The sequence below is a fragment of the Sinocyclocheilus grahami genome, unplaced genomic scaffold (assembly GCF_001515645.1).
Source record: "Sinocyclocheilus grahami isolate Dianchi unplaced genomic scaffold, SAMN03320097.WGS_v1.1 scaffold3080.1, whole genome shotgun sequence".
Lineage (NCBI taxonomy): Eukaryota > Metazoa > Chordata > Actinopteri > Cypriniformes > Cyprinidae > Sinocyclocheilus > Sinocyclocheilus grahami.
Genome location: NW_015508249.1, coordinates 12630 through 26267, shown reverse-complemented (window position 1 = coordinate 26267; position 13638 = coordinate 12630). Strand labels below are relative to the sequence as shown.

At 36.8% G+C, this 13638-nt stretch overlaps 1 protein-coding gene across 1 annotated transcript; it reads left to right on the top strand.

The window, feature by feature from the left end:
* Window positions 1–3471: 3471 nt before the first annotated feature.
* On the top strand, window positions 3472–13390 carry LOC107575983 (interferon-induced very large GTPase 1-like). The gene is given in 3 exon segments (XM_016262274.1): window positions 3472–4047; window positions 7916–7974; window positions 8272–13390. A coding segment is annotated over 1 exon segment (4545 nt). The 5' UTR covers window positions 3472–4047; window positions 7916–7974; window positions 8272–8487; the 3' UTR covers window positions 13033–13390.
* The last annotated feature ends 248 nt before the right edge of the window (window positions 13391–13638 follow it).

The following is a 13638-nucleotide window of genomic DNA, read 5'->3' as shown; positions in this document are numbered from 1 at the left end:
TAGCTGGTCTCATGGTGCCTTCGCATGCTATCACATTATGAGCTCGACAAATTCAAGCGCTCGACTTCACATTGCTTTCATATGCAATTTTTAACTACCCCGTTCCTATTTACGATCATTCTGGTTGCACGTGGAGGCAGCATCAGGGAAAACAGGCAGAGGCAATGGTAGCTTTAGCAACATTAGCCTTACAGAAGCTCTTTCAGTGAAGGCAGCATCAGTGAAAACAGGCAGAGGCAATGGTAGCTTTAGCAACATTAGCCTTACAGAGACCCAAGAAGCTCTTTCAGAAAGGCAATTTGGAAAACAAAATATGACTCCCATGTTCGCTGGTGCATCCCGACACACAACATGTGTTATGCCTCTGTGGCGCAGACATTGCATCTCCAGCAGCTACAGCAAGAAAACAGTAATGGCGGACTGCTGCTTCTCACTCAGGGCGGGGTCTATGCTAATAGGGCAGAGAGCATCACAAATGGGCGGGACTTTCCCCTGAGTATGATGTCTTTATAGGGAGAAATCTGCTTATTTGGAGAGACTGTTTATGATTTATTTGGATTATTAAAAAAATGACTGGGTGCATTTTACCTTAATAGGCTGGTTGTTTTCACACACTGCGGCCACACACCTGTGTTAAAACACCTTATAAAAGTGATTTTTGCATAATAGGTCCCCTTTAAAATTCCAAGCGTTAAGTTATCCTTATGGCACCTGAAAATAAAACATTAAGGAAAACTAACAGCTCATTCAGTCAAACTGAACAATAAGGATTATTTGTAGTGCAACCTTATGATTTAAATGAATGGTTTCAGTGGAAGTTCCCCAAACTGGAAGCACCTCCCATAATCTAAAACACAGTAGCCACACAGTAGGCTTGTCGGGAAAAAGGTGGATGGAGGCAGAAGTACTAGGCAACAGGGACGTGCACAGACATTTTGAGGGGCAGGGGCTCAAAGGGCACTTCTCAGATTTATTAATTTTTTTCTAATCAAAATGTTAAATATATTAGGGGTGTGCGATATTGACAACAAATATATCTCAATATTTTCTGGTATTTTACCGATAACGATAATTAGATGCTATTTTGCTGAGTGTGTTATTGTGCTGATATCTTAAGGACTGCCGTGGACAGCTGACTCCTAAAGTTTTTGATATTCTTCATATTCTGTGTGGTGGTCAGTTCACAGCAGTGATAGAAATTAACCTTTTCCAATAAGTTTAAATAGATGTTTACCTTTTATGGGCATTTTTACCTTTATAAAGCCATTTCTAAAGTGTGCATCATCTTTTTTTAGTTAAATTCTTAAATTGAATCAGTCAGTTAGAATAATAACTGATTTGGGCTGTTACCAAGCAAATTAAATAAGTGTTGACAAAATTCATCTTTGCAATGCAGAGGAAACACAGAAGCTGCATTAGAAGGAGCATTTAGATGCATTTACACACTGTTTAATATAGGACATGAATGTATTGAACCTGCAGTTACAAATGCATTAATACTGTTTTGATATTTTAAACATAAAACGGTGAATACTGATATTTAAAATTATAAAAAAAATAAAAAAAAAAGATACTTTAAATGTGAAATTAAAACTGCCAGTAGCTGGCAGCAAGTCACTGAGTGCGTTTACATGCACGTTCTTAAGCAGATTAATAAGCTGAAAATGCACTTTTTCATTTTATTTTACCCATTTTCTTTTATCGGAGTAAGATCATAAATGGCGTAAGCATAAACCGGTCGCAAACCTCTTACTCTGATTTTGCATGGCATGTAATTGCAATAACCCGCTTTCTGTCGGTACGAGACTCGAACCTGCAACCTTTGGGTTATGAGTCCGACTCTCAAACCATTAGGCCACGACTTCCCCCTAGACTGAGCAAACGTCTTGCAGTAAAGAAAGAATGATATATATCACAAAAGCAGACTTTTTAATTTCATTATATTATCAATGTAGACATAAAGGAGTAATGGAATATAATTACAGTATTTTTGTTATTAAGCTAGAGCATTTGTGCATTTGTGTTTATACTAAATGCAATTAGGATACTGTTTTTCATAACTAAATAAACCATATAGTTACATTTCACTATGGTAGTGAGGAGTTATATGCATAGTTTTAACTCTGGTTATCATGATCTAAATGTGTGATACTACAGATGACCAGTTAATTTGAATGAAAGTGGAGTCCTGACTCAAACGGTCAGAATATTTCAATTAACCCTTTGACGCATACAATCACACTGGTGTGATTAGAATATTTAGCATATCACGTGAACAACTTCTAAATTTGAATGAGCTTTTTACTCTTTGGCTGGCGCGTATGTTACTTTTCATTGTTAAAATGGACATTTATGCATCATAACAAACATGTTGCGATTAAAAATCACAATTCATTAGCTGTTGTAAATTATTTTAATGGATTTGCAGAGTCATTTAAATTTTACTAATCAGATGGACAATTAAACATTTACCTGAACTTGAGCAACAAGTTTATTTAAAATTCACATTTAAATTTTTCTGTGAAATGGACAATTAAATATTTACTTGAGCTTCAAGTTTACTAAAAACTTAACATTTTAATTTTACTGTGAGATGGAGAATTAAGAATCAAATTACTGAGTATCTGAAATGAGATCTAATAAATTGCAGATGTGATGTGTAAGCAACGGCTCCACCAGAATAGCAATTTACAGTGAGACATTTAAGATTATTCACAAGTCATTACCTTTACAAATAACTGGAAGAGAATTAAAAGAAACATGTTAAGAATAATTTTCTTCTAGTAATCTATTTGTCTGCATTTACATTGCACGCATCTATTTTGACATGCTATATATATCCCAGTCGGCATGTAGAAATTGCCTATATGCCGGCTAAAAAACAACCAATGGGAATTGATTCAGCGTGGTAACGTAGCGAAATCTAGTTTTATTGTTGGTAATGATAATGATGATAATTCAATTTTAACATACGTTTTAGAATAGGTTTCATGATCAAAATATTGTAAAATGCTAATAAAATATTAATTTATATTTCTGCCCACTGCTCCGGGTGTGTTCACGGTGTGTGTTTTCCCGTATGTTCCCTACTCACTGCTGTGTGTGCGCGCACTTGGATGAGATAAATGCAGAGCACAAATTCAGAAAATGGGTTACTTACACTCACTTACTCACTTAAACTATCACTCAGTTATGAGCGAGCAGTATGCAACTGAATTATTAGTAATATTAGTAAATCCTGCAACTGCTGACTACACTAATAATGGAATCAGATGCAATGAAGCACCAAGAAAAGACAAAACAACACAAAATGCCTTCAGCCACTCTACAGTATTTTAAACCGTCTCAGTAGGTGGTCCTTACAGAAGCATCATCATGTACTATATACTGAATTAAATGCCTGTAAGATGTTGTGTGTTAATTTTTCCTTTGTGTTTCTAGCCCAAGGCCACTTGTTGAAAATGGCAGAAAAGACAAACATTCTGAATTTGGTGTTACTGGGAAAAATAGGAGCTGGGAAAAGTGCATCAGGAAACACGATTCTGGGACGACAAGCTTTTGAATCAAAAGAAAGTTTCACTTCTGTCACACAAGACATAGTTGTTCAATCTGGGACTGTCTGTGGACAACTGGTCACTGTTTATGACACACCAGGATTATTTAACACAACTTTGAGTGAAGAAGAAATTCAACAAATACATGCAAATGTTCTGCGGAAATGTGAATCAGGTCCCTGTGTGTTTCTGCTGGTCATCAAAGTTGGCAGATTCACTAAAAAAGAGAGAAAAACTGTGGAGAAGATTGAAAAACTGCTGGGCGAAAAACACTTGAAGAAAACCTGGATTCTCTTCACTGGAATAGACAAACTGGAGGAAGGAAAAGGGACAATAGAAAAATTCATCAATGAAACTGAAGCACTGAAGAAACTCGTACAGAAATATGATCAGAGATACCATGTGTTCAACAACAAGAAAACAGGAGATACTCCACAAGTTCAAGAGCTGCTTACAAAAATATATAGGCCGACAACATACCCTGACACAATAGGTGAGTTTTTATTATAAATAATTGGGGGAAAAAATCCTCTTTGTAACACATTTTGGTTTAAATGAGCAGTGTTTTCTTTTTCCAAACATAACACTGTTCATTTAAACCAAATGCACCGGGAGAATTCCAGGTGGCCCGCTGGCCTGTTTTTATTTATTTAGGCCTATTTATTATTTGTCATTATTATTATTATTTTATAATATTGCCTGCCCAGCGTACCAAAGTGATCATTTCAGTATTCGACATTTGATAATTACTCTAAAATAAATCATGAATCGGTTATTCTTGACTGGCAGCGCTATATGAATCGGCTCGTCTGTTGCGCGCTCCCGTCAGACGATTTCGAATAGTAATCAATGCGCTGGACTCGAAATGAAGCAAAACCTGTTCAGGGCTTCAAGTGCAGGTCAGTTTCATCTGTAAATAGACTATTGTAGTTTTGTCTTTGTTAACTTGGTTAAGTATTAAACTGCTAGCAAATGATTGCCTATCAGTAGCATCCCATTATTATCCTCAGTCAGAACACTGTATGCTAAAGGACATCATTATTATCTATGGTAAAGTTACTAGAGGTCGCTCAATATGGGTTTTTCTCTGGCCGATAGTTAGAAATCAGGGTAGCCGATGGCCGATATAATGCCGATTTTCTTTTACTTTTTTCCCCCTTCATCTCATAAAATCGAACAGTTAAGTAATAAGAAGTGATACAGAAAAGTGCTTAAATTAAACATTTATTGAACAACACAAGCCCCTCCAATCAGTGCACTTGTATAATTTAAATAAAAAAATTTATGCGTTAAATATTAAATACACAAAACAGGTCATCAAAAATCTAGACTTTGTCAAATAAACTTTTGAATGAAAAAAGTTTTAGTGCACGAAAACTTACATAAATAAAATAAATAATATAATAAATAAAATAAACAAGAGCAGTGTTACACACACTATCAACCAACAGCATTTCTTAATTTTGGTCTTAAGTGAACAAAACTATAATCAATTTATTTTTATGACTTTTCCTATATGCATTATTTTCTGTATTTAGGGGCCAAGCACCGAAGGTGCATAGGCACCTATTGAATGAATGAATTAATTAATGAGGCACCTATTGTATCCGTTAGATTTCTTATTATTAGGGGCCAAGCACCGAAGGTGCAATGGCACCTATTGTATACGTTCTTCTTCTTCTTCCGCTCTTGAGTCTATGGCAGCCCATAGAACCGCTTGCAGGAAAGTTGTGAAATTTGGCACACTGATAGAGGACAGTCCCAACATTAACCACAGCAAATTTGGAGTCTCTAAATCAAACTCTCTAGTGCCACCACTTGTCCAAAGTTTCAGTCATGTTTATGCTAATAACTTTTGAACCGTATGGCACAGATCGGAAATAATTTTTCTTTGAATCCTTGGCTCATGACGAGTCGAACAAACCCCAAAATTTAAAAACTGTGGTTTAGTTTAAGGTTTAGTTTTTTTGCTATTTAAAATTTTTCGAAGAACCTACTTTTTTTCGAACTGGTCCTGGACGGTTTGTCTGATTCTCAGCAAAATTGGCTCCGATCATCTTCAGACCATGCTGGCAAAAAGTTATGGAATTCAAGTTGATTCGTTCAAACTGTGCTCGTATAACACGCGAACACATTCTACGAAAAGCAGTTGAAAAGCAAGTGTTCGGCGCTGTGCCACTTAGTGGTCAGGAGATATGAAAAATGCATATTTTTGCTTATAACTTCTGAATGGTTTGGCCAAAGATCACAAAACGGGTCTCTTTAGATTAGGTGGATTATGCCGAGTCGAATGATACCCAATTTTCCCATGTCAGCCATTTTGGGCGTCGGCCAGTTAGAATTTTGCCAAAAAATTATATATTTTACGAACGCTTAGACCTATCGTTACAAAACTCGGTATGCGTCTTCGGCACCATGCCCTCATGGTACTCAACAAGTTTGGGCGCATCGCCACCTTGTGATCAACAGTTATAAAGCAATTTATAAAAATGCTAATAACTTTTGCATAGATTATCATATTGTAATACAACTGATGTTGATAGGTTCCTTGGATCATACCAAGAACACCAATACCAATTTTGCCATAATTGGCTGAACTTCCTGTCGGCCATTTTGATTCATGTTGAAAACCTACTTTTTCGAACTCCTCCTAGACCGTTAGTCCAATTTTTACCAAATTTGACTCGGATCATCTTCAGACCAAGCTGGCAAAAAGTTATGGATTTCGTGTCGATATACAAAACCGTTTTCGTTTAGCGCATCAACGAATTTGCTGGAAAGATGCCAAAATGCATCTGAGGCTGTATCTCTGCAAAGCTTTGACATATTTGCACCAAACGTTGTATGTGCCATTGTTACCTCACACTGACCACGCCACATCAATTTGGTAACAGCACCACCTATTGGTCAAGAGTATTTAACATTCATTAATTATTGATTATGAAATGTACAAAAATGGTAATAGCTTTTGATTGCATTAACCTATTGTAATGAAACTGCACTCACAATATTCCGTAGGTCATGCCGACAACAAACATACCAATTATGCCATAGTAAGCTGAACTTCCTGTCGGCCATTTTGATTTATGCTGAAAACCTACTTTTTCCAAAATGCAAAACCACCACAAAATGGTTCATGTCGTGTATTGGTACTCAATATGTAATATATAACTGTTCATTTCTGTGAATTTTTGTTTTCTTACAGTAAGTAACTGAAGTGTAGATTAAATTTGTGGGATTATATGAAAAACAGATGATTGAAATAAATGATAAACTCTAAAGACTCCAACTTTTCTACTTGTAACATTCAGGTTTGATTCTATAATACTGTAACATTATTGAAATTCTTTTTTTATTTTTCAGTACAAAAAAATTCAAAAACTTTGACAAAGTCATTTTTATTGTTCTAATTGTGATTTCAGAATATGTACATATGAATCCAACTGAAAAAAAAAACCTTGAGAAAAGATATCTTTCAGTTAGTCAAATAGCAAATAGTGGAGCTCTGCAATTATTATTATATTTTTAACTCCCGTTTTCCAAAAGATGGGCAAAAATCTGACACTAAACCATGTAAAATTATCTATGTTATGCCTATGAATGAAAGTTAGAAATGTGGGCCTTTAATAAAGTCTTTTATAAAGTGAATTTTACATAAAAACCTGTTTTTGTATAAAAACCTATTTGAACAAATATTTTTTTTTATGTTTTTATAAATATAAAAAATGTCATAAATCCTCCAAAAACTGCACAAATGTGGAGTAAAAACATTAATAAACAGAGTAAAATGACATTTGTACAAAATTGACATTTTTTTAATAATTATTTTGTTACAAAATTTTACAAATTTTGACCCCCAAAGACCATGAGTGTGACTCTTTTTTTCACACTAACATAAAAATAATATATCATTCCATTTTTTTTTTATATATAGAAAGTGTTGACCACTGTACAAAGTCTCATGCAATTTGGACAAAGATAACTTTTTAAATTTATTTATTTTTATTTTAGCAAACGTCATTTGCGGGTCAAAAAGACCCCGAAGACACGCAAGGGTTTAAAATATATGTTAGTTACATTTTTTTTTTTTTTTTGGAGAAATAAACAAACTAAAAATGTACATTTTAGACAAAATTAACCATTCGTTGTTTAGGCATTTATTTTGTCATGTCAAAATAATTGGTATGATTACTGGATTGTTTTTTCAGAGAGTTTAAAGTTATGTTGTTAACTGTTAAAACAACGTTAATTAGTACAATAACTGAAGACATGTTTCATTTGTCTTTCTTTTTGTTATTGTATATATGTAATTTTTAAGGCATTCTTTCAAAGTGCATCTCTATTCTTTCTGCTTTTTTAAGATGATCAACCCACAAGAAAAGGGTGCAGCACAAGACTAGAGACTGGAGAACAACACGTGGTGAGCACCTGGACATTTTACTAGTATTCACTGCATTAATAAAACCATCTACTCCCTATTTTACCTTTTACATTTCTGTATTGATGGAAAACAATGTTATATATTTATTTATTTTTGATCAGCAACGTTTACTATGATTTAATAGTCTTACTAAACAAAGTTACTCACTGTTACAACATATCAAATTCACTTGGGCGTCCTTCTAAAAATGTAAGAAAGGCCAGACTAGAATGATAGTATTATTACAACCAAAGTAAATAATCAATGGAAATATAATGGTTTCTTTTTATTCAACAGGGCAAAATCAAGGACTTCAGAACAGGACTCAGATCAGATCAATACCCACAACAAGAGACTAAACAAGAGGATCTATTTCACAGACTTCATCTTGAAGACAGGCACCACAATAAACTGAGAACTGCAGATGTTCTTCAGATAACTGAGCATTCATTACAGTCTTGTGAGTCTTGTGCTGAAGATGAGCTGATTCAGACTTTCATACAAAAACTACTGATGATGAACTACAGAGCAAGATACATTAAACAGACCGATAAGTATGATTACACATATCAAAGACACAGTGACTTATCTGAAGATGAGAGTGATATTTTTGATGTTTTTGAGGTATCTTTATCAAAAACAAGTAAATCTGACCTCATTCACCCGATGGATGTTCAGATGGCCGTGTTTCATTGTGCTGATGGTTTCCTGAAGCAGCTGATGGTCACTAAACTGTCTCAGTGTCAGTACGCTCTGCCTCTGCTTGTTCCTGATCCAGACACACAACAGATTGAGTTTCCTCTCTGGACATTCAGACAAATCAGCAAGAGCTGGAAGATGAGAAACACCAACAATGAAGCCATCAGTCAAACCCAGCCGATCTACAGAGCACAAACTCCAATGGTGTTTTTCTTCAGGTTTGGCTCCGTGTCTTCATCCAAGTCTCAGCTGATGAACAGTCTGATCAATGAGAAACACAACACGTTCTTCCACAGGAACTGCCCAGGCAGCAGCAGAACCAGAGAACTGATGGATGGAGTGGTGGAGATCGCCTGGTTCTGCTCCTCTGGATCATATGATGATAAATTCAGTGAGTGTGTTGCGTTCTGTAATCTACACGGTGATGCAGGAGACCACGAGAAACAGCTGCAGATCCTCACTGAAATGAGCTCAGTCAATGTTGTTCTTCTGCCACGACTGGACAGGAATGACAAACATGCAGCAAAGATCCAAAACCTGTATAGGAACAGAAAGCCACTCATGTGTCTCTTTACTGAGGATGAATCTGCTGTAACTGAGCCGAAGAAAGGGAAATTCAAGATTGGTCTGAAAGACAGAAATCAGTCAGAAGTGTCTGAAGAAATCAGAAGAGCTATAAATGATTGTCTCTCAGAATCATCTCACACTTTCAGACTAGAAGATGTGTCCAAACTCCCAGACATCAGAGTAGATGAGGAAGATGACGATGACTGCAGGAGAGGAAGAGAAGCAGCACAGCATATGGTGAGTTTACTGGAGAAGAAAGATCTGACAGAAATCAAAGAATCATTTCTGCCTCATCAGGGGAAACTGTGGCATCAGTGGAGTCAGAAGAACAAAGAACTACATCAACCTCGAGGAGATGAGACCGAAATGGAAATAAGTAAAAAACACACAGAAATGAATACAATCCGTAAACAGCAGCATGGAACTAAAATAAGTCAATTTATGAAGCTCTTTATTAAAGAAATGATCTCAAATGCTGAATGTGAAAAGTTGTTTTTCCTTAAATGGCTCAGAATCCTCCTGGATGAACACACATCAGCTGATCTTTCTGCTTTACATCACAAGTATGATAACACGTGGTCTACAGTCTTAAAACTGAAAGAGAACAATGATAAATCTGAACAAATCAAGCCTCAAAAACTCAAAGCAGAACAAACTGAACTTGAAAGAATATCTGAGGATCTTCAAGCCGCAGCCTTTGGTTTGGAGCACATCATGAGGGAGATCGGTCAGATCTATGAATCATGTTCATCTGTTAATGAGAACAAGGAAGACCTGCACTTCTCTTCTCTCCCAAGTTTTGCAGCACAGATGATGATCTCTGGATCTCCACTGGAGCTGATGGATGGAGATGCTTCTCATGTTCCTGTGATCTGGATCTCTGCTGTTCTAGATGAACTCGTCCAGATACTGGGAGACCAGAGGGTATTTGTGCTGTCAGTTTTAGGGATCCAGAGCTCTGGGAAATCCACCATGCTGAACGCCATGTTTGGACTGCAGTTTGCCGTCAGTGCTGGCAGGTGCACCAGAGGAGCTTTCATGCAGCTGGTCAAGGTGTCAGATGAGATGAAAACACAGATGAAAAGTGGGTCAGGCGAAATGAAAACACAGATGAACTTTGACTATATTCTGGTTGTTGACACTGAAGGTCTCCGAGCTCTAGAACTGTCTGGAAGATCAACAAGACAGCATGACAATGAATGATGATTGATAAACATCTTTTGAGAAAACCCATCAGACATACAGGAGATTCTTCAGATTGTTGTTCAGGCCTTCATGAGGATGAAGAAGGTAAATCTGTCTCCCAGCTGTGTGTTTGTGCATCAGAACGTTTCAGACATCACAGCTGGAGAGAAAAACATGGAGGGAAGGAGACGACTGCAGGAGAAACTGGATGAGATGACAAAACTCGCTGCTAAAGAGGAAGTCTGTGATGCAGAACGTTTCAGTGATATCATTAGATTTGATGTTCAGAAAGATGTGAAGTATTTCGCTCAGCTCTGGGAGGGAAACCCACCGATGGCACCACCAAACCAAAAGTACTGTGAGAATATTCAAGAACTGAAGGAAACTATCATGTCTCATGCCTCAAAATCACACAGAACGATGCTGACAAATCTAAAAGATCGTATTAAAGATCTCTGGGAGGCTTTACTGAATGAACGATTCGTCTTCAGCTTCAGAAATTCTCTGGAGATCTCAGCTTACAGGAAACTAGAGACTGAATACAGCAAGTGGACCTGGAGTCTTCGCAGAGCTATGATGGAGACTGAGAACAAACTATACAACAAAATAGAAAATGAAGCGATTAATGAGATTGATGAAACTGACCTTCAAAGAGAACTGAAGAAGACAAGTGAAGAAGTGAAAAAATCAATATCTGAATTCTTTGAGAAAGACAAAGATAAAGATATACTGATTCAGTGGAAAACATCATTTGAAATCAAAATCAAAGAGCTTCAGGAAAACATTGTGAGAGAAACAAAGAGAAAATTAAATGAGGTTCTTCAGCAGCGAGACCTGAGGAAAAAGATTGATGCTCAGAGGACAAACCATGAAAACACTCTCTTGGAAAAGAGCAAAGAACTTGCCTTGAAACTCAAAGACAAAACAAAAGATGAAGAAACACTGAAGAAAGAGTTTGATTTGTTTTGGGAACAGAGTGTGAAGAAGATCATCAGAGACACTCCTCCAATCAAAGAGATTGACATAATGAGAGACGTGAGAGAAATCCTCAGTGACGTCTATAGAAGTGTTCCTGCTGATCACTGGAGGGAGAGCAGGGGTATTTTCACTGTGTCAAATTATTCAGATTATATACAGTTAAAGAAATCCAGTGGATATACAAAAGCTTTAAGAAATGTTTACAGATCAGCTAAAGAGAAGTTGGGTTATATTCTGTCTCCAGAGGATGAAGCCCAAATAAGATCATTTGTCACAGATGTTGTTCTGGGGACAGACAAAATGATTCAGTCATTTAACATCTCGAAAATGGGCTACAACACCAGCTGCATTCAACAACTCACAGATTACATCAAGGCAAGAATAACACAACATGAGGAAGGACCAGTGAAATATGTGTTCAAGAATGAATTCTTCATGGATTTGGTTCTTTCCATCTGTAAGAAAGAAAACAAGACGATCACTGACCAACACAGACTGTTCAGGGAAGCCAATGATCCTGACATATATGTTGAGAAGAAGAGAGAAGGGTACTATAGTATTTTCCAGAAATACTGTCGTGGAGCCGCATCAGCTGTTATTTTTGGTGAGATCATCTGTCAGAAACTGAAAGAGCCCGTTGAGCAGAGCATCTACAAGAAGACTGCCAGAGATCTGACAGATGAAATGAAATCAAACTGTCCATCACTGAATGGAAACAGATCCAATCTGGAGAAACACATCCTGAAGGCACTGGCAGAAGAGGAGGATTTTAACAAGTACACGAACTACATTAAAACTCCCAGAGATCACTTCAGTGGTTTCATCAGAGATGAAGTTAGTTGGTACATCAACGATAAGTTCAGTGTCAGTGTTTTACCCAAGATGAAGAAGAACATTAAACTCCTGCAGCAGAAGATCATGGAAGCAGCACATGAATCCACTGAACATGTTCATAAGAACAGAGGAGATGCTGGTTTGTGGTTGAAGAGTTTCACACAGCAGCTCTCAGATGAGCTGATCTTCTCTGAAAAAGACCTCAGTGGAGTCAAACATGATGATGTGGATGATTTCAACCTCCTGGAAAAAGTGATAAGAGATCAACTTCCTAAAATAATGTCTGACATCAGCAGGAGATTCAACAGAGAGTCATTTTCAGTAAATCTGGACCTCACATTTAGACCAGAAGAGCTTCTGATTGATCACTTCTGTCGGTGCTGTTGGGTTCAGTGTCCATTCTGTGGAGTCACCTGCACAAACACTATTGAAAACCATGATGAAGAGCACAATGCTACTTCCCATCGTAATATTGGAATGAATGGGTGGTTTTACAGAGGAACAACAAACTTGTCTATTAGCATCTGCACATCAGCAGTAGCAAGTGATGGGGGTTTTTATCCTAAAGACTCAGATAAGTCAGTCCGCTGGAGAGAATACAGAAGCGCAGGTGGAGTTTATGCAGACTGGTGTATCATGCCTGATCTCTCTAAAGTGTCCTACTGGAAGTGGTTTGTGGGCAGATTCCAGAAAGAGCTGGAAAAGCATTATAAAAAAACATTCCAGGGTCGTGGCGAGATTCCAGCTCCATGGAGAGATTACACAAAACAAGATGCAGTTCTGAGTTTGGGTTAGTGCTTTATTAATAATATAAACTAATGGAATAGATAAGGCATAACCCCCCTTTTAGACTACTTATTCACAGAACAATCTAAAATAAAAGCATGCCGTTTCCTTCTACAGTACATTATAAAAAAAGACTCTAAAGCTGCATCTGAAATCGGTCACTTGATCACACATTCACTATTTTCAATATGATGAATGGAACATAGTGCACTATAGAAAGGATTCAGACAGTGCAAATATGCTTTCCATGTGGGGCAAACTGAAAGATCTGAGGATTCGTAATAGCAACCCGTGTGTGTTGCAGCTTCAAGAGAGCAACCCTGAATTTGTTTTAGTTTCCTAATTGTTTTATTTAAATTTTTCCTAACCATTCATTTAATAATTTTCGTAACACTTTATTTTAAAGACCAATTCTCACTATTAATTACTTGCTTATTATCATGCATATTGCTAGCATATTGGCTGTTTATTAGTACTTATAAAGCACATATTAATGTCTTTTTCTGCATGACCGTATTTTAGACTCCTTAATCCACCCCGTACATAAACTTAACAACTAACTTACTAACTATTAATAAGCAGCAACTTAGGAGTTTGTTCAGGGAAAACTCTTAG